Source organism: Elaeis guineensis, chromosome 10 (genome assembly GCF_000442705.2).
Source record: "Elaeis guineensis isolate ETL-2024a chromosome 10, EG11, whole genome shotgun sequence".
NCBI lineage: Eukaryota > Viridiplantae > Streptophyta > Magnoliopsida > Arecales > Arecaceae > Elaeis > Elaeis guineensis.
In genome coordinates, this window is record NC_026002.2 from 39,769,471 (window position 1) to 39,788,145 (window position 18,675).

The 18,675-nt window shown below is 37.5% G+C and overlaps 1 protein-coding gene across 1 annotated transcript; it reads left to right on the forward strand.

Moving 5' to 3' along the window:
* The first annotated feature begins 11,426 nt into the window (after window positions 1-11,426).
* LOC105052308 (WRKY DNA-binding transcription factor 70) lies at window positions 11,427-14,132 on the forward strand. Its single transcript, XM_010933078.3, has 3 exons — window positions 11,427-11,843; window positions 12,074-12,178; window positions 13,444-14,132. Exons 1-3 carry the CDS (start codon window positions 11,515-11,517, stop codon window positions 13,946-13,948), a joined length of 939 nt encoding a protein of 312 aa, XP_010931380.1. The 5' UTR covers window positions 11,427-11,514; the 3' UTR covers window positions 13,949-14,132.
* Window positions 14,133-18,675: the final 4,543 nt, after the last annotated feature.

The following is an 18,675-nucleotide window of genomic DNA, read 5'->3' on the forward strand; positions in this document are numbered from 1 at the left end:
TTTGAAAGTACGTGATCTGATTGAACAAATAGATTAGCTTAATTAAGAATTAAGTTCGAGGTTATACAGGATTAAACAGTGGACTATGTCTAGCTACCACTGGACATGAGGTTCAAGTTTAATTCTGGGGATGATAATGATCTGATCAATGATCTAAAAAATTTATGAGAGATTAAATTTAAGTACTAATTAATTTTAAATTAGATCTGATTTAATTAGACTTGATTGGATTAAAAATTCAAGTTAGACTTGAATTAGAATCCTAATTAGATTAGGACTGACAGCCTCTTCGAGTTTGGTTCGAATCCAGTTCGAATTAGGTTCAAATTGGACTCAAATTGGATCTAGATTGGATAAGAACCATAGAATCCTAAATACCTAAGTTTCTCTTACTTAGGGCCGACCAAAGGAGAGGTGGGGCATTGATTTATTTTTGCTTTTTATTTAGTGCATACGTGAAGGAAGTTCATGCAAGGATTGGCGCACTCTCCTTTCTCCATATGGTTTCCTACTTGGTTAGGAGTCCTAACTTCTTTGGGACATAATCAGATAAGGGCATCATCTTTTGGGGTGTGTGACAAAATAAAACAAGGAAATAACTACCCTGAGAAAATTAAGAGAGGAGGGTGCATGCTATTCTTTCTTGGTGTGTTCTTTGGCGTGAAGACTTCTTCTTCACATGGAAGAGTTCCATCTAAGGCACCCTTTGTTGCGAGATTAGATCTCCACCATCCTTGCTTCCCTTTTAAAGATTAATGCAAAGAAGATCATCCCTCTTTTCTACGAAGCTTGACGTGTACGTAAAGTAGAGGGTCTGTGCATTCAGACCTCGCGAGGCATCGAATTCAAGTTCTCCAGGAGAGTTTGATCTTTATTCCACTGTGATTCAGATAATTTATAAAAATTATAAATTAATAGAATAAAAAAAAATTTTAGATACATCCTGACAATCCGATCAGATCGGATAATTTTTTTCTTCAACTGCTATCAGAGCCAGATTGATACATGGATGCATAGATTAATTTTTTTGATATTTTTACATATTGTATATGATTAGATTTTTATGTTAGATATTAAATCTGATTTAGACCTATTAATTAAAAATTATCTAATATGGTTTTGATTAGATTTTAAGAACCTAATTAATGATTGATGATGGTTTGTTATAAATTTGTTATAACATAATTTTTTTGGTGCAAATTTTTGCTGGAATAATAATCCAATTAAAATTTATTTTAAATCTATTTTAATAAAATTTTTATGATATGATTTTAGATTGAAAGTTAGACTTTATCGAAATCTGAATCAAATCTGTTTTGACAGATTTTCAGATCTGATTTTAGGTAAAATTCTGTACAATATCAAATCAGGTCTAACCAGAATTTTATTTTCATGCATTTATGTATGTATTTGAATTATTTTTCTATATGATTTCTGATTTGAATTGAATGTTTTATATGCTGTATAATTTTAATTTCAGATCTGAAATAATGTATATGATACATTGATTAAATTAGATTAGATGTAAAATATGAATGATATGATCATATTCGTATTAGTGCATGCCTAAATCTTGTTCATTGCATATGTAGATGTCATTGGATTTAGAAATTAGATTTTTGATCTTAGTAGTCAAGTATTCTAATTGAGATGATCACCAGACTGTCCAGTCAAAAGAGAAAATAGAAATTAAGTCCCTCTCTTGCCTATTCTATGGGTTCTCTTATGACGAGTAAGAGTATCACTGTGATCAAGTCTCATGAAGAATAACAGTGAAAAAAATTTTAAAATTATTTTAATCATAAATATATTTAGATTAAATCTAAAATGATTCATGATTAATTATAATTTTAATAAAATAAATTTAGATATAAAAATTATTTTAAGATCTGAATCGTATGTTACATATGATGTAATTTGAATTGATCTGAATATTGCTATGATACATGTGATGTATATATGAGATTTAGATCAAATTGATACATGTTTAATTATAAAATAAAGATCTAAAAATTAGATTTTAAGATCTGAATTTTTGAAATATATAATATGCTTCACTTGAAATCTTAATAGAATAGTTCTACAAACTAAAAATATACATTTCACATACTTAATTTGAAATTAAGTAATCTAGATTTAAGAATTGAAGGTCTTAAGATACCTTATAAATCGATGGACAATGGGTTAACATGAATCAGATCTTCTAACTGGATTAGACCTAGGGTTAAAAGTAGAAATAGATTAATTAAAGAACTTGATTAAATCTAATCAAAAATTGAATTAGATTAGATCAAAATTTTTTTAGATTAACCTCAAAGTTGTAGCTTGATCAAGTCTATATTTTTGACTATACCAAATAGACCAGATCGTGGCTTCATAGTTTAGTCTAAGTCTTTTGGTTAATCGAATCGAAACTAATCGATCAATTGATGTCTAAAATAAGTTTGACAATATTACTTGAAAATATGACTGATGGTTTTTAATTGGCATTCTGTTTATCTGGCTATTTCGATGGTGTCTAAAGCAAACTGAGGCGGACCCTCCCACTGATCTCACTTACCTGACCAATTTGCTAGATTATGTTTTGATTAGGTCACTGATTGATTCGAGTTGACTTATGCCATTAAGGTAAATCAGTGTGACTAATTTAGGTATCTCTGATCAGACTTATCTTTAGTCCAATTCAATAACTTGATAAAGTTAGTGGGAGAACTTTTGACTGCTAGTCGATCTCTTCTCTCATTATCAAATCATTAAATCAATTGGACTGATTTAGATGCCTTTGGATCAGCTTGTCTCTAGTCCTCTTCATGACTTGATGAAGTCAGTGTGAGGAGTTAGACTCGCCAATCCAATAGACCAGCTTGTCTAGTCTTTTTTGTAACTTGATGAAGTCAGTGGAAAGATTTAAGACTCATCGGTCAATATATTCTCAAATCATTAAATCAAAGCTTCTAAATTATTAGATCCTTAAAATGAGATAGTTATGGGGATAACTAGATCATAGTCTCCCGTTAAGGAGGATGATATTAGGTCCAATAGTCTAGGTAAGCATTGCAGACCCATAAGCCTGGTGTTTAGTTGGATATTAGAATTATCATTCATTATATGCAACTCAGTTATGTCTCTTTAATGGATGGTCAGGTTGGCCGACCATAGTTGGACCTGATCATTGGTTGGTTAGATGGGCTGAGTATGGTCATGTTAATAGTTGAACCTAACCAGTATTTTAGTAAAGATCCTAGCTTATTGAAATAAAACCTAGGACAAAATTAATTACTAAAAATTATTTAAAAAAATAATTGAGTAAGAATCTATCCATAGATGCACATGGGTTGGCCGGCCATAATCAGACTCGTGTGTAATCTATGTGGATTCTAATATCCACTAAGAAATTAAGATAATTTTTTGAATTAAAGATAGAGGCTACTAATTCATATAAAATAGTGAGAGGACCTTTAGACTAAAGTCCAAGTCTTTAAGATTAAATAATTCATATACTAATAAGTCTTTAGTAATGGCAAGTAATTTATCACTTCACTCACTGTTGGATAGTGATAAGCTTATAGGATCAAATTTTGATAATTGATATCGAAAGTCGATAATGGTTTTTGAGCACAAAAGGATCCTATATGTAATTACGGATCCTGCACCTGAAGTATCAGCTTCTAATGCTGATGCGATGGTTAGAGACATTTATCAGAAGTGATTCAACAATTGTACGACAGTACGTTGCATAACGAGAGCTACTATGAGTGACGAATTTAGTTGTAAATTTGATAATGCTCAGCCAAAAAAATACTTTAAATGTTGAACAAGTCTCTTGGCATGCTTAAAGATTTGTTTCCAATAGGTTATCGATCCTTTGAGAGAGAAAAGATAAGTATAGTGCAGTGATATCATGCTAGGGCTTTCAAGCCCAATCGATCTAATCAGTCTAAGGCAAATCAAAGTCAGACAGAATATTTTTTTTACAAGAAGCTGGGGCATTGGAAGAGAAATTATCCTTTATATCTAGCTTCACTTGATCCAAATAGACCTAGGAAGAGAAATTCATAAAGGATTGCTAGACAAAGTACTTATATGATAACATCTTATAATTTTTTTGACTGTGATGCTACTATCTGGATATTGGATACTGAAAGTTCAATTCATATCTACAATTCATTATAGGGACTTCAGATTAGTAGAAAATTTGAGAAGAGTGAACGATTTCTGAATGTTGGAGATGGAAGAGCTGTTTCAATTCTAGCTATAGAAAAAGTTTAGTTTGTTTTCAATTCAAATATTATTATTTTAGATGATTGTCATTATTGTCCATCTTTTCTTATGAATATTATTTTTATAGACCTTTTGATCGAGGATGGTTATAATTTTTCAATAAAATTTTTTTTGTGATATTATTATGAATGGTGTCATGATTATACGTAGATAATTAAAAGGTGGCCTTTAAATTTTATCACCGTCTGTTAGTATAATGTACACATCGAACAAACATCCTTGAATAGATAATGTCACATATGCCTATCTTTGACATTGTAGGCTCGGTCATATAAATAAAAATAAGATAAATAAATTAACTAAAGAGAAAATCTTCAACATCAATGATTGTGAATCATTGCCGATCTGTGAGTCTTATCTTATTGGAAAAATGATCAAGTCATCCTTTATTGAAAATATCGAATGAGCTAGTGATATTCTGAGTCTAGTATATGCTGATGTATATGCACCCATGAACATAGGCACCAGAAGAGGGTATTACTACTTCATTACATTCACTGATAGTTTATTGAGGTATGGGTACATCTACCTTATGAAGCACCAGTCCGAATTATTTGAAATATTCAAACGATTCTATAATAAAGTAGAAAAATAGACTGAAAAGAGAATTAAAATTCTTTAATCAAACTGAGGAAGTGAATACCTTCCAATGAGTTTTTAACATATCTAAAAGAGAATAAAATTCTCTCACAATGGATCCCTTCTAGGATACCATAATATAATGAGGTGTTTGAAAGAAGAAATCGAACTCTATTGGACATGGTTCGATCTATGATGGAGTTTGCGAGTCTGTCGATTTCTTTTGGGGTTATGCTCTTGAGACTGTGCGCTATGTTCTAAATAATGTTTCGAACAAATTGGTCATAAAAACTCCATATGAGATATGAACTGGACGTAGACTGATACCCTCTTACCTTAAGATTTGGAGTTGTTTGGTTTAGGTGAAATATTTACAGATCGATAAGCTTAGATTTCGATCCGATAAGTGCTTAATTGTAGAATATCCTAAGGAGTCTAGGACATACTACTTCTACCATGCTGAAGAATAAAAGGTGTTCATCAGTAAAAAAGCATTCTTTTTGAAAAAAAAATTCTTGGGGAAGGAACTAAAGTTACTAAAGTTGAGCTTGATGAAGTTCGACAGATAGAAGAACCGACACAGATAAATGAAAATATAGAATCAGATTTGATTAGATCAAATTCAGAGCCCATTGTTGAGGTACCTTTAAAGAGATCTAGTAGAGTACCATGTTAGCTGGACAGATACTATGATTTTTTGGTTTGAATGGTGATCCTATTAAACTAGATGAGAATGATGAGGATCTGATCGCCTACATTTTCAACTCTGATAAATAGCTTGATGCCATAAAATTTGAGATGGAGTCCATGAAGATCATTGGTGTATGGACACTAGTTGATCCATCCGAAGGGATAAAGCCCATAGGATGTAAATAGATTTTCAAAAAAAAAAGAAACACAGATGGAAAGGTAGAGACCTATAAAGTCCGTTTGGTTATCAAGAGATATTGTCAATGTCATAGTATTGACTATGATGAGACGTTTTCTCTTGTGGTAATACTTTTAGAGTTGGAACATGCATTTTGATAAGATCAAAATATATAGCTTTATTAGAAACGAAGAAGAACCCTGCATATATAAGTGGGCTATTGGTTTTGTAGTCATCTTTCTTGTACTGTATGTGGATGACATACTGTTGATAGAAAATGACATTCCTATTTTGTAAAGTATAAAGCTGTGACTATCATCGTAGTTCTCTATAAAAGATTTAGAAGAAGCATCCTACATTCTAGGGATAAAGATCTATAAGAATAGATCTAAGAGGCTACTTGGATTGTCCTAATCCACGTATATCGACTTTGTGCTAAAATGGTTTAGCATGAGGAATTTTATAAAAGACTATCTTTCGATAGGTCGTAGAATTACTCTCTCTAAGAAGGATTGTTCGACAACTTCTCAAAAGAGAGTGTATGTGTAGAATCCCATAAGCTTCGATAGTAGAATCTATCATATATGTCATGACATATACGAGGTCGGATGTGGTATACTCACTAAGGATAGTGAGTAAGTACCAGTCTGATCTGAAAAAGAATCATTAGTAGGTTATAAGAACAATCCTTAAGTATTTGAGAAATACCAAGGACCAATGGCTCATTGATGGTGACACTGATTTGAAACTTATGGGATATACTGATTTCAATTTTAGTCAGATCATGATGATGACAAAAATATGTCAGATTGTGTTTATCCTAAATGAAGCAGCGATCTGTTGAAAAAGTTTCAAGCAGCATATCGTAGCTGATGCGAGGTAGAGATATTGCGGCATTCGATGCCGCAAAGAAAGTAGTCTGATTATGAAAGTTCATCAGCGAGCATGGAGTGGTACCCTCTATTGATGGTTCAGTCATGCTATATTGACTGCACTGGAGTCATAGCTCAGGCTAATGAATAGTAGTCCCATCAGAGAATTAAGCATGTTCTGCATTGCTATCTCCTTGTACAAGAGGTTGTGAATCGAGATGATGTCGACCTTCAAAAGATTGATGAAAAGAAAATTTTGACTGACCCATTTACCAAAGCCCTCAGAATCAAAGAGTTCAACGAACTTAAATGAAAGATGGGTATTAGATACTATACCGATTGGCTTTAGTCCAAGTAAAAATTGTTAGAAAATATGTCCTAAAGTCAATCGTTTGGATAATTATACTCTTTATAATTTATTTATAAATTATGAATTAATAAAAATTATTTAATTTTTTTCATCACAAGGTATACATCTTCCTTGTTAGAACTCTTATGTTGTGATAAAGTCCTTAGAACTATATGACAATCGATAAAGAATGATTTATTGAATAGTTCTTAAAATTATTCACGATCAAATAATATGTCATTAAAGGATGATGATATTTATCGAGTGTAAGTCGTTGTGTGCTATATAGGTTGGTTGTACTCTTAACCAAGGAGTATAGAGATACGATATGGCATACAGATAAGATGTAGGAGTACATCGTCACCGAACAAATGACTCACCTGCGGAGCGCTCTGCTATCAAGGACTACTCACGAAGAATATGGGCATAAATGTCCCTCCAATCTGAGATCACCATGATGATTTGCAAGCAACTCATGTGCTTTGGTGCCGGACTATCTGCATTTCTAATGCAGTGACGGAAGGCTACTAGGTATAATCAAGTACTTGCGAAGTCTGAGTATGGATCAAGATGTGATTGATCCCTTCGTATTTCAGGAGTTGATGCATTACTGTATTTCAATTGAGTAAGACCTCGAATGAGACAATCCATATGATAGGTCATAGGATTTGAAAAAGATTGAAATACAATATGGATGACTAATCCAGAGTTGACAGTTAAATCCTAAGTCATCCTAAGCATTTTAGATCAAAGGGATGAATTATGCGGTAATCATATTTTTAGATTCTTGAGTGTTATCTTGCAAACATTCGATCTATTCTGACATCAAAATCTATTACTAGATGGTAACTTTAATTAGTATAGAAAATAGTTCCTGTGCTACTAGCTTAGTGTTCAAACCTATAGAGTCATACACAAAGTCAGATAAAGTAGGAAAGAATGACCTAGTGTCTATATGTTCAATTTGAAAGTACATGACTTGATTGAACAAATAGATTAGCTTAATTAAAAATTAAGCTAGAGATCATACGGGATTAAGCAGTTGACTATGTCTAGCTAGCACTAGACATAAGGTTCAGGTTTAATTTTGGGGATGATGATGATCTGATCAATGATCCAAAAAATTTATGAGAGATTGAATTTACGTGCTAACTAATTTCATATTAGATCTGATTTAATTATACTTAATTAAGTTAAAAATTTAAATTAGATTTGGACCAGAATCCTAATTAGATTAGGATTAACAATCTTTTCGAGTTTGGTTCGAATCTGATTCGAATCAGATTCAAATTGGACTCAGATTAGATCTAAATTGAATAGGATCCATAGAGTCCTAAATACCTGAATTTCTCTCACTTAGGGGCTGACCAAAGGAGAGGTGAAGCACTGATTTATTTCTATTTTTTATTTAGTACATGCGTGAAGAAAGTTCACGCAAGGATTGGCGCACTCTCCTTTCTCTATATGGTTTCCTACTTGGTTAGGAGTCCTAACTCCTTTGGGACATAATCAGATAAGGGCATCATCTATTAAAGGGGAGAACTAAGAACCGATGTTTATGGTTGTTTTGTGGTGTGCGACAAAATAAAACAAGGGAATAACTTCCATGAGAAAATTAAGAGAGGAGGGCGCATGTTATTCTTTCTTGGCGTGTTCCTTGGTGTGAAGACTTCTTCTTCACGTGGAAGAGTTCCATCTGAGGCACCCCTGTTGCGAGCTTAAATCTCCACCATCCTTGTTTCTCTTCTAAAGATAAATGCAAAGAAGATCATCTCTCTTTTCTACAGAGCCTGACGTACATGCGAAGTGGAGGATCTGTGCATTCAGATCTCGCAAGGCATCGAATTCGAGTTTTTCAGAAGATTTTGATCCCTATTCTTTCACGATTCAGATAATTTATAAAAGATAAATTAATAAAATAAAAAAATTTTTTAGATGCATCCTGATGATTCGATCAGATCAAACGATTTTTTTCTTCAAAGCCCGCACTCACACCCCCCACTTGTCCCTTGGTACGAAGCCAAGAATGAAAAAAAAAAGAAATGCAAGAATGAAAAAAAAAGAAATAAAATCACATCTTGAACATGCGATTTTAGTGAAATCATATATTCAGCATGCGATTTTATTTTAAAATTCAAAAATAAATTTAAATTTTAAATTTTTGACTATTTTAGGCACATCAAATAATAATATTTAATTATTAATCGAATAATAATATTTTATTATGAATAAAATAATTATATTTTATTACTAATCAAATAATAATTTTTTATTACTAATCAACTAATAATATTTAATTATTAATAAAATAATAATATTTTATTACTAATCTAATAATTATTATTATTACAAATCAAATAATTTTTTTTTTCATTCGTTTGTCCCTTCTAACACTCCACACCCCCCCAAAAACACATCTTCCGCATTCTTCTGCCCGCAGCCAACCCGCACCCAACCCCTTGGTGTGACCCACAGCACCACTGCCTGATCGTCGCTCCTTCGCACCCTCCCCTCCACTCCCCATGTCCGGACCTCCCCACTGGCATGGTTGCCTGTCCGCACCGCATCTCTCTCGGCCCCTGCGCCCGCACCCCACACTTTCCCACACTACACCCCACTCCCCCCGCCGCCCTGCACTCCCACCCCCTTCCTCCCTGACCCCAATGGAGCCCCCACCCTGCCCTGCCGCTCCATGCAAACGCAAGCACCGTCCCCCCACCCCAAACCCCTCCACGCTCTCCCAGCCCCTATGCTCGCACCCTACACCCTCTTGTGCTACACCCTATTGCCTCCGCTGCTGGCCATTGCCCTGGTCGCTTGCACTCCCCTTTCCCTCCTCAGTCCCGATGGAGCCCCCACTGACACCCCCTGCTTATCCCTTGGTATGAAGCCGGAAACGAAAGAAAAGGGGATGCGCCCCTGGGAATGGAAAAAAAAGGAGGGGGGGGATGAAACCACATTTTGAAGATGCAATTTTATTTTGAATAAAAATTGAAACCGCATATTCAACATACGATTGCAGTTTTAAATTTAAATTTAAATTTAAATTTAAATTTTAAATTTTTTTTATTATGGCAAGCTACGTCATTTGAAATTATATGTCGAACATGCAGTTTCAAGTCCAAAATTACATATTTAACATGCGGTTTCGTCACGTCCGTGCTAACTCAATTCAAATACCATATTTTCAAAAATAAGAGGGAAAGGGAGATAGATTTAGAAATAAATATTAAAAAAATATTTTAAAAAAAATTCCAATATGCCCACAGCAGCAATAACCCTATGAAATACCAGCTGCTGATATTTGGGAAATGAAAGCTTTGCCCAATTAAGGAAGAGCAGTTCATACGTAACTGGTGCAGGCGGCACATTCAAGTACTAGCTAGATTAATTATTCCATCAAAGAAGGGACAGGTGATGAAGAGTTTATAAGAAGGTGATGCCACAACATGACCAAGTAGAATATCCTACCGTACATAGCTTATGATCGAAGAATTGAAAAATTAAAAGGGTTAACATGTGCCTATGGACACCATGTATCATGCACTTCTCTATTAATAATATCATCTAATAATGCCTGCTTACAGTACAATTAGAAGTTTTTAAAATATTGGTCAAACGTAGATAACTAATCTCATCTTGGCTTGTTCAATGTCATTAGTTCTTTAATCTAAATGGAACAGTCACATGGCCCGGCTTCGTTGCATCGAGATGAGTTTTTATCCACATGATGATGTCTCTTCTTGAATTAATCATCTTGGCTTGGCACATTCAGTGTTGAAGACCATCATTGAATTACTCAAATTGCCCTCAATAAATTAATGTAAGATCACACCCATGATGCGAGCACTCATCGATCGAACCTCACATATGCGATCACTCATCACTTGAAGCCAGAAGTTTAATTAATCCAGCATGCAGATTAGGATCATTAACTCTGATGACACTATTACATCTTTGTTCCATTGGCTTTGTGAGTATTTTTACAACAAATTGGAAGGGCAGTCCAGTGGAAAAGACATTGTTCCCATGTCCAAATGAAAAAGACATTGTTCTCACCACAGAAGCCACTATATCAAAACTGCCACACATTTTCTTATCATTTCAAAATAAAAAAACTGCAGCATCTCGAAATAAAAAAAAAAAATTATATTCTACATCATATATAGCCATGCATCCACAGCCGTACATCATGCGAATCACCTCATTTTTTTCGTGCCAGTCTCATTCATCTTCATGATTGGCTGATCCAAAAGACATTGGGGCACACTATAATTTGCTCGAATTGTACTCGCCCTGCATTATTTCGTCGAAACACAGACAGCTGGCACCAGCGAAGCTGCTGGAGTGACTAGATGCGATGACGTTATCAGCATACATCATCCGATGACATCATCAGTTTGGTCGCTTGGGGGTTCCTTCTTCCATGTTGCTTCCTTCGTTTTTTTGGCCCATTTCTTTCAGTGCACATCTTTTTCCCCACATAAAACGAGACCAACCTCTCCCCTCCCCCCTCCCCAACCAGAGAAAGCAAAGAAGATTTGAGGAAGCGTGAGGGTGACAGTATGGAATACTTGGAGCAAGAGAATTCTTCCATAGATCGAAAGAAGTTGACTGGAGAGTTGATGAAAGGGCAAGAATCGGCAACCAAGCTCAAGATCCTATTGCAAGAGTCCTTTTCATCAGAGGATCACGCAAAGAACTCCATGGTTGAGCTCTTTATTGAAGAAATTTTGGGATCCTTCTCTAGAGCATTCACTATCTTGAACTCTGGCAAGGCACCAGAGGCCCCTGTAGATCAGGCAACCACTCCTTGCTCTGAAGAGCAAGAAAGCCAGAATTCAAGTAAGAAGAGGAAGATCCAATCAAGTCCAAGAACTGGTTATAGGAGAAGGTACCCTCTTCTTAACCCCTCATTTATATATCATTCTTTCCTTTTGCTCATATACCAAATTTAAGGGTAGCATGAGACAAGAATTTTCTATTAGAACTTGTGGAATTTTAGCCGGAGTATCATGCAATTACGAGGCCCTTTTTGGTATATGGTAGTTTCTTTTTTTTTTTTTTTTTTTCATGTATTAAATGGATAAGAATGCATAATTATATATGTTTCTTGACCTGCAGGGCTAATCTCTATTCATCTACAAGAATCTTATCAGAGACGATGGAAGATGGTCGTACATGGCGAAAATATGGACAGAAAGATATCTTTAATTCTAAGTATCCAAGGTACCACCTTTTCCGTTGTTTCTTTATCTAAATAATTCCATATTTAAGATGATTTCCTGTTTAAAAAATTGTAATTATACCCATGGTAATGGACTTAATCACAGACAGTTCACCTTTCTCATTTGCAAAGTTTATCAGCTACAAATTTAGGTCAGAAGTAGGTTGGGTGCAATCCAGTACCAATTTCCAATTGTAGCGTATGTACCTTAGATCTGTTTTAAAGACCCCATCCGCCGCCCTCTTTTCGGTACTGATGCTCATATGACTTACTTTTTTGCTACCATAAAAACATGCTTAAAGCCAAAGGTTATTGTCATGCATCTGGACAAAGGTAAATTGAGTCACTTTCCCTGAGGCTTATTGCTTGTTTTCTTTCTCTGAGCTACTTGGATTGTGGATATATCTTGATTGGTTTTGATCCAAGGTACTTTTCCCTTTGACACTATTACTTGCTCTTAATTTCATAAAAAAAGGCTAATTAAGCTTATATATAGTTGTTATATTGGTATTAGTCATCACAAGGTGTGCTTAATTCCACATGAAATGAGACTTGGATAGCAACATCAGTGGTGCCAAGCAATCTAGATGTTGACAAGCAGCATCCATCCAATAGTTTGATGTGCAATGGAAGCCGTCCTTCACTGATTGATCTTTGTTGGTGCCACAAAAGCAATTAGCCCACAGATAACTTGCTAATTGATGGTTTTTCTATTTTTTTTTTAAAAAAAAAATCTTGCTAACTGGTGGGTTGGATGCAATTGTTTCACATCTAAGCAGCAACATGAGGAGTTGAGCTCCAAGCAATTTCATCAAGAGAATGAAAGGAAGCAAAAAGAGAAGCCTTATGTTAAAGCAAAGTTTTTAACTTGATTCCATGGGACCATAAGAGATGGGGACCATGGGAGCAAGTAAATGTGATGAATCACCACCTAGATGAGTGAACTAGTTAAATGATTTTTTCTCCAAGGAGGGTATCTCAAGGACCCACACCAGCAATAATCTTGGGCAAATCTTGTAGACATATTTTCATATCCCATATATTATTTTTGTGCACTTAGCTTTTCCCTCAAGTGAAATCTCACATAAGAAATTTGTTCTGTAAAGGCCCTACCAAACCTTCCATCCTTCTCTTGCATGGCTTTCTATCAAAGAAAGATATATTGAAAATTGACAAATCTAACAAACCTAGATCATATTTTGAACTTGATGAGATGTATGATGTTCAGAGGAAGAACTGAAAGTCTAAATTGATTGATATCTTGCAGGAGCTACTTTAGATGCACTCACAAATATGACCAAGACTGTCAAGCCACAAGACAAGTCCAGCAATCAGAGGATGATCCCTCCATATATGTGATCACTTACATGGGAGAGCACACCTGCAGAGATCCTACCATATCTCCCCATCTTCTCCCACCTTCCCCTCAGAGACCATCTTCTATCATTAGCTTTGGATCAGAAACCACTGCAGATAATCAAAATGAAATCCCCCTCAACTCTTCCTGCTTCTCGGTACTAAAGCAAGAGACTGATGAAGAAGCGCCAAGCGATCCAACTCCAAGAAGCTCTTCCTTAGAATTTCTCATGCTGCCAGACATCGAAACATTCGAATGGTCTGCGCCGATGGCACAATACATGGGGATTGCATTGGATCAATGCGATGCTACGTCTGACATGCACTCTTCTAATAGTTGTTTAGATATGGAAATTAACACAATCTCATTTGAGTTTGATGATGTGTTTAGCGTTGATCAGGACAAGCTTTTCTAAGACTAGAGGTAATTTGAAAGGTACTGCCAGCTATGAGAATTTTGTTCTTTTTTTTTGAGGGATAAAATTAGCTATGAAACTTTTAATGTATAGTGAGAGAAGCTTTGTGAAAGCTCTTTTATGTACTCTAATTTCAATTTGCTTCACTATTGAGAAATATGAATAATCTTTTTTCTGAACTTTATTGTGGAATCCATTTTTTTATGTTGTTTATCTAACAAAAAGAAGATGATCAAGCTTTAATACGACTACATATTGTTTCCTTCACTCTCAAACCATTCCTTTTATTTTATCAACCAAAACTTCTTGGATACCTGATACCCATATGTGTTGACGATTGGAGGAACTTGGTGCCCTATTAGGGCACACTAATTATCTTCTTACCAATGAATGTGTCGTTTTAGCAAAAAATTATTCCATGATTAGATGATTGGTCTCGGTAAAGGTTATGCCATCATGTCGTCACTGTGATCTGTAGTACTAAATCAATCCCAAGTTGATAAGTTAAATAAAAAAAAAAATTCCAAGTTGATAAGGATGAGTCCCTTCGCGGATCTAATGGCTGTGTTATATTATGAAATGGAGTCGGAAAGTCAAAAAGAAGCGAAAGGACAAAAGAAAAGACAAAGGAAAGAGGGGAGGGGAAGGGAACCCTGGGAGTTAATTAACACTTAAACTATGCTTATGGTTGCTAATAATACTTCTAACGACGGTACTCAAAACATTTCTTTGGTGCTGTGCTACTGAGAATATAAGTTTTGATAAACTTTGTGGGCCCACCTGGCTTCCGTTCGGTACACCACATCCTCTCCCAGAATGTAGGCCCCACTTGGGTTCAAATATCCCGTGATATGAGTCCGCTTGGCGTCTCAACTCATGTCCTGATCATGCGTTACACTGTACATTAGACTAAGATGATATAGCAGACAAGCGCATAGTTTGATGGATTGACATGGATGAAATGGACGATTTCTTAATCGATTAAGCAAATTATTTCATCAATGTTGATATTTGTGTTGCTGTTCCTCCTCGAGATCAGCCGATGTGGTGGGACAGTTCTAACTCTTCATGCCACATTGGAGTGATCGAATGCAGGCCAAGACCTTCGGGACCTATAAAAGAAGTACTCACACATCATAGAAGAAGATGGGAGGTTCTCCAGTGGGGGATCCTCCGATGGTGTCAGTAGAATCTCAGAAAGGAGAGAACATAAGAGGAAGAGGGTAGTGGGAGTTCGAATCAAAATCAGAATGATCCAGATGGGGCCTTTGTAGCATCGATTTGGGCCCCCTTTATGAGGAGAGGTTTGTCAGCTAATAGGTTACCACCCACTGGAGAAGTGGCCATCAGAGGGGCCAGAGTAGTGTGTATCAATCGGTTCTGATGGAACCAGTCTTTCATGAGTAGAAAAAAGCTGCTAACACCGTCGGCTATTAGATCGGAATGTCCTGTGCATCAGAGGCCTTTCGGAGCTTCGATATGGCCCATGGAGGATTGGAGTGGAGATTAAGTGAGATCGGTGGTTGCCTAACGATGTGGAGCTCACCGAGCTGCCGATCTCCCTTGAGTGGTCAGATGGGAGCCGAGGTCCATGGAGCTTTTTGAGGTTTTGTGTGACATCGTTCAGATCACACAGCCTAGGTTGCCAGGTCATGATGCCACATGCTCGCCGCATCTCCGTGTATGTCGAACACATCATCAGACAAACAAAAGACGATCCAACACTTGTGCCCCACTACCCAGTTCGAAGCATTTCGTACTAAGAAATAGATCACTGAAAGGATCTCAAAGGCTTCATACTGAAGCAAGCTTCCTTGCTATCGTAAGACTTCGTCGATGACCTACGTCAGACGATTGTCGAGAGGGCTTTTCGGCCGACGATCGTAGTCGTTGGATGCTCATGGATCTGAAAGCTCATTAGAGCTTGCAGTGATGCGGACTTCTACTGTTGAGTTGTCTGTCATACCTCATCCATTGATATCACAATCCAACGAGCTTTGGCTCTCTCGTCTTCGGGATGAGGCTTCAAGGTCGACGGGCGTCCTTCCAAACTTCAAGATGTTGGCCCCTAGAGGTCCTTCGATGTGGGTTACTATTGCTTCAACTGATATCCGCTCGATCTGAAGACTTCATTTGGATGGACCTAAGGTTTTTTTTTTTTCGGATATATCCAAAGAGTTCAAGTGGTAGGTGTTGTCTTGGTTAGCGGGTCTATTTATTGGGATCCTAATCGTTCATCCGTGAGGCACCTTGTAACCTCATCCGCCATAATGGCAAGTGAGATTTTTTGAGGGAATAAACTAGGGATTTGTCCCAAGCCAATACTAGGTTGCCATGTGGTGGATTAAGGCGGGTCACAAAGCATTTCACCAGCTACTTCTTGGTAATGATAGGGTGCAATTAATTGCTTTCAGCAATCAGCACTTCTGTATTGGATGCGTGGCACGTTCCAATTGCTGGTGGGTTGGGCACACATTGCTTGAAACCTATATAAATAGATCATTTCCCCAACGTTAGATGCATTCATCAGGGAAGTCTTCCTTGCTCTCCTACCCCTTGTTACGATGGAGTCAATGCCACAATTGGTGAAGGAAGCAGCAAAGAAGGAGACGGCCCTCCTAAGGGGCAAGCCCTGGCTCAAGAGGGTGAGGGCTGCATCTTTGGGGCCTTTCACTGTTGGCCGAGCACCATCTCCTCCCAGGCCGCCGCCCACATGAAGAGTTGGGAAGAGTTCCATCCACCCCAACAGGGCGGTCGGCCAAGGGACCTCTGCGGAGGCCTTCATCGAGATCAAACTCTATTGCATAGTGGAGTACAAGACCTCAGAGGCTATTAAGGGGGAGCTCATCGACGCCTCTACTGTTGGTTTCATTCAGGAATTTGAGAACTATAAGGCTCACATGAAGTACATGATACCACAACTGGATCTGCACTGCCTCTGCCTCAGGAACAATGATGAGGAGGTGGGAGCCTTCTCTTTAGACGAGGACTAGGTCTCCATTCGGCTGTCTTCCTCTTCTTTCTTTTTTTGTTTGATGCCTTTCCGGCATCATTTTTTGTAAATATTTAATGAATGAAGAGGGAACTTTTGTCATGCATACCCCTTCCATGGTTTTATTCTAACTCTTTTTCTTTTCATTGGTGTTGCTGCGCCGCAGAATGCACATTATTATTTTATAGGCTTCATCAGACATCTAATCTCTATCATCAGGTAGGCCTTTAAGGTGGTTAGGTCTTTCTTAGGAGATCACAATTTCAGGACTTCGGCGCACATCCGATCTCCATCTTTGGACGAACCTTTAAAGAATTAGGCTCTTCTAGAAAATCGTAGGTTTGAGTCTCGACACAAATCTGATCTCCATCTTCGGGGCTCTACCCACTAATGTCCAGAAGTTGCGGTATCTAAACCAGGGTGCCTTTGAGAGGTTGGTTCGCCGATCTAATGGTTGGTATTCACATGAGTATCCGAGTACCCTATCTTACCTGGAGTTGTACCAAACATCTTCCTTTCGCTCTCTTTTTGCCTTTTCTCTCTTGTCCTCTTCCCATTGGAACTAGATTTGTGTGCTAGTGGGCCATGCCCCTTAGGCATTTAATGTTGGGTGCCTTTACAATAGTGATGACACACTGAAAGAGGTGTCTGGTACCTTGATCTCTGATGGCACCATCTTTGGGCCCCCCCCAGCAACACATGTTCCATGGCTAGTGGGGTAGTTAGAGATGCTTGGGCACGACTCCTCTATCAATGAAGTCCTCTATCACTTGAAGCCAAAACCATCTGATCGCTTTCCCAAGATGTCGCTCTCGTGGTTGCCGGAGCACCATCATCGCTCGCTTCCACTTGGTGTGGTTGTTCTACATCCTCACACAGTCAATATCTGTCTGAAAGAAGTGTGAAGTGTGCCAGAGGGGAGTGCGTCAAGTTACTCCCTCATTTGGCATAGGGGTATTGAAAATTTTTGCCACCATATCTATAGGGCCACAGTAGCGACCTTCAGTGTTGGCTTAGGATGCTACTCCGCAGAAGGGTCTTAGACCTTTTCTGGAGCCGTTTAGCCTTCCCCGATGGTCACGCTATCTTCCATCCCTCGTGAAAAGTATGTTGTGAAGGCAAGCGCATCCTAATGGGCCATGAGGCCGACATCATTGAGTCCCATAATTTCCATGATTTCAACTTGATGGAGGGCCTCGACGGCGGCAGAGCTCATGCTTCTTTTTCTTTCATTGTAACGGACTCCATTCGGTCGAAGCCATCTTGTAATGATATTCTTTCTTCTTAATAAAATGCTTATTTCATTATTTATACCTTGTGTGTTTGTTCCTATGTCATCATGAAGGTCTATTCCAAGGCATCATCCAAATGTGTCCGAAGCCATCTTCGACCTCCACCCCATCTACTAGTGGTGGGTGGTCACATGCAGCTCACGATCTTCAGCGTTACTCCGATGACCATGTGGTTTGGCTAGATCTATGGTCGAGTTTCCTACTAGAAGGAACAATCTCATCGATGATGAGTGTACAAGGGTTCGTATTGCCCACTGATGGCATATCCGAGGTCGTTCGATGTGCCGGGCCTATGGGAACCAGATGTCACCGAGGATTGCTGACATACAGGCTCTAGGTCTATCCATTTCTATCAGTTGACTTGGTATCCCTTGGCTTGGGCTTGCCCATTGTGTTTAACGGACTTTAGTACTCTGGTTCATGCGAGCGCAAGACTTTCAGGC

What these genes read in the sequence shown, in the direction of transcription:
- LOC105052308 (XM_010933078.3), top strand. Translation starts at nt 11,515, where the DNA reads ATGGAATACTTGGAGCAAGAGAATTCTTCCATAGATCGAAAGAAGTTG. An exon ending in AGAACTGGTTATAGGAGAAG is followed by an intron (nt 11,844 to 12,073) that starts GTACCCTCTTCT and finishes CTTGACCTGCAG; the next exon opens with GGCTAATCTCTATTCATCTA. An exon ending in TTTAATTCTAAGTATCCAAG is followed by an intron (nt 12,179 to 13,443) that starts GTACCACCTTTT and finishes GATATCTTGCAG; the next exon opens with GAGCTACTTTAGATGCACTC.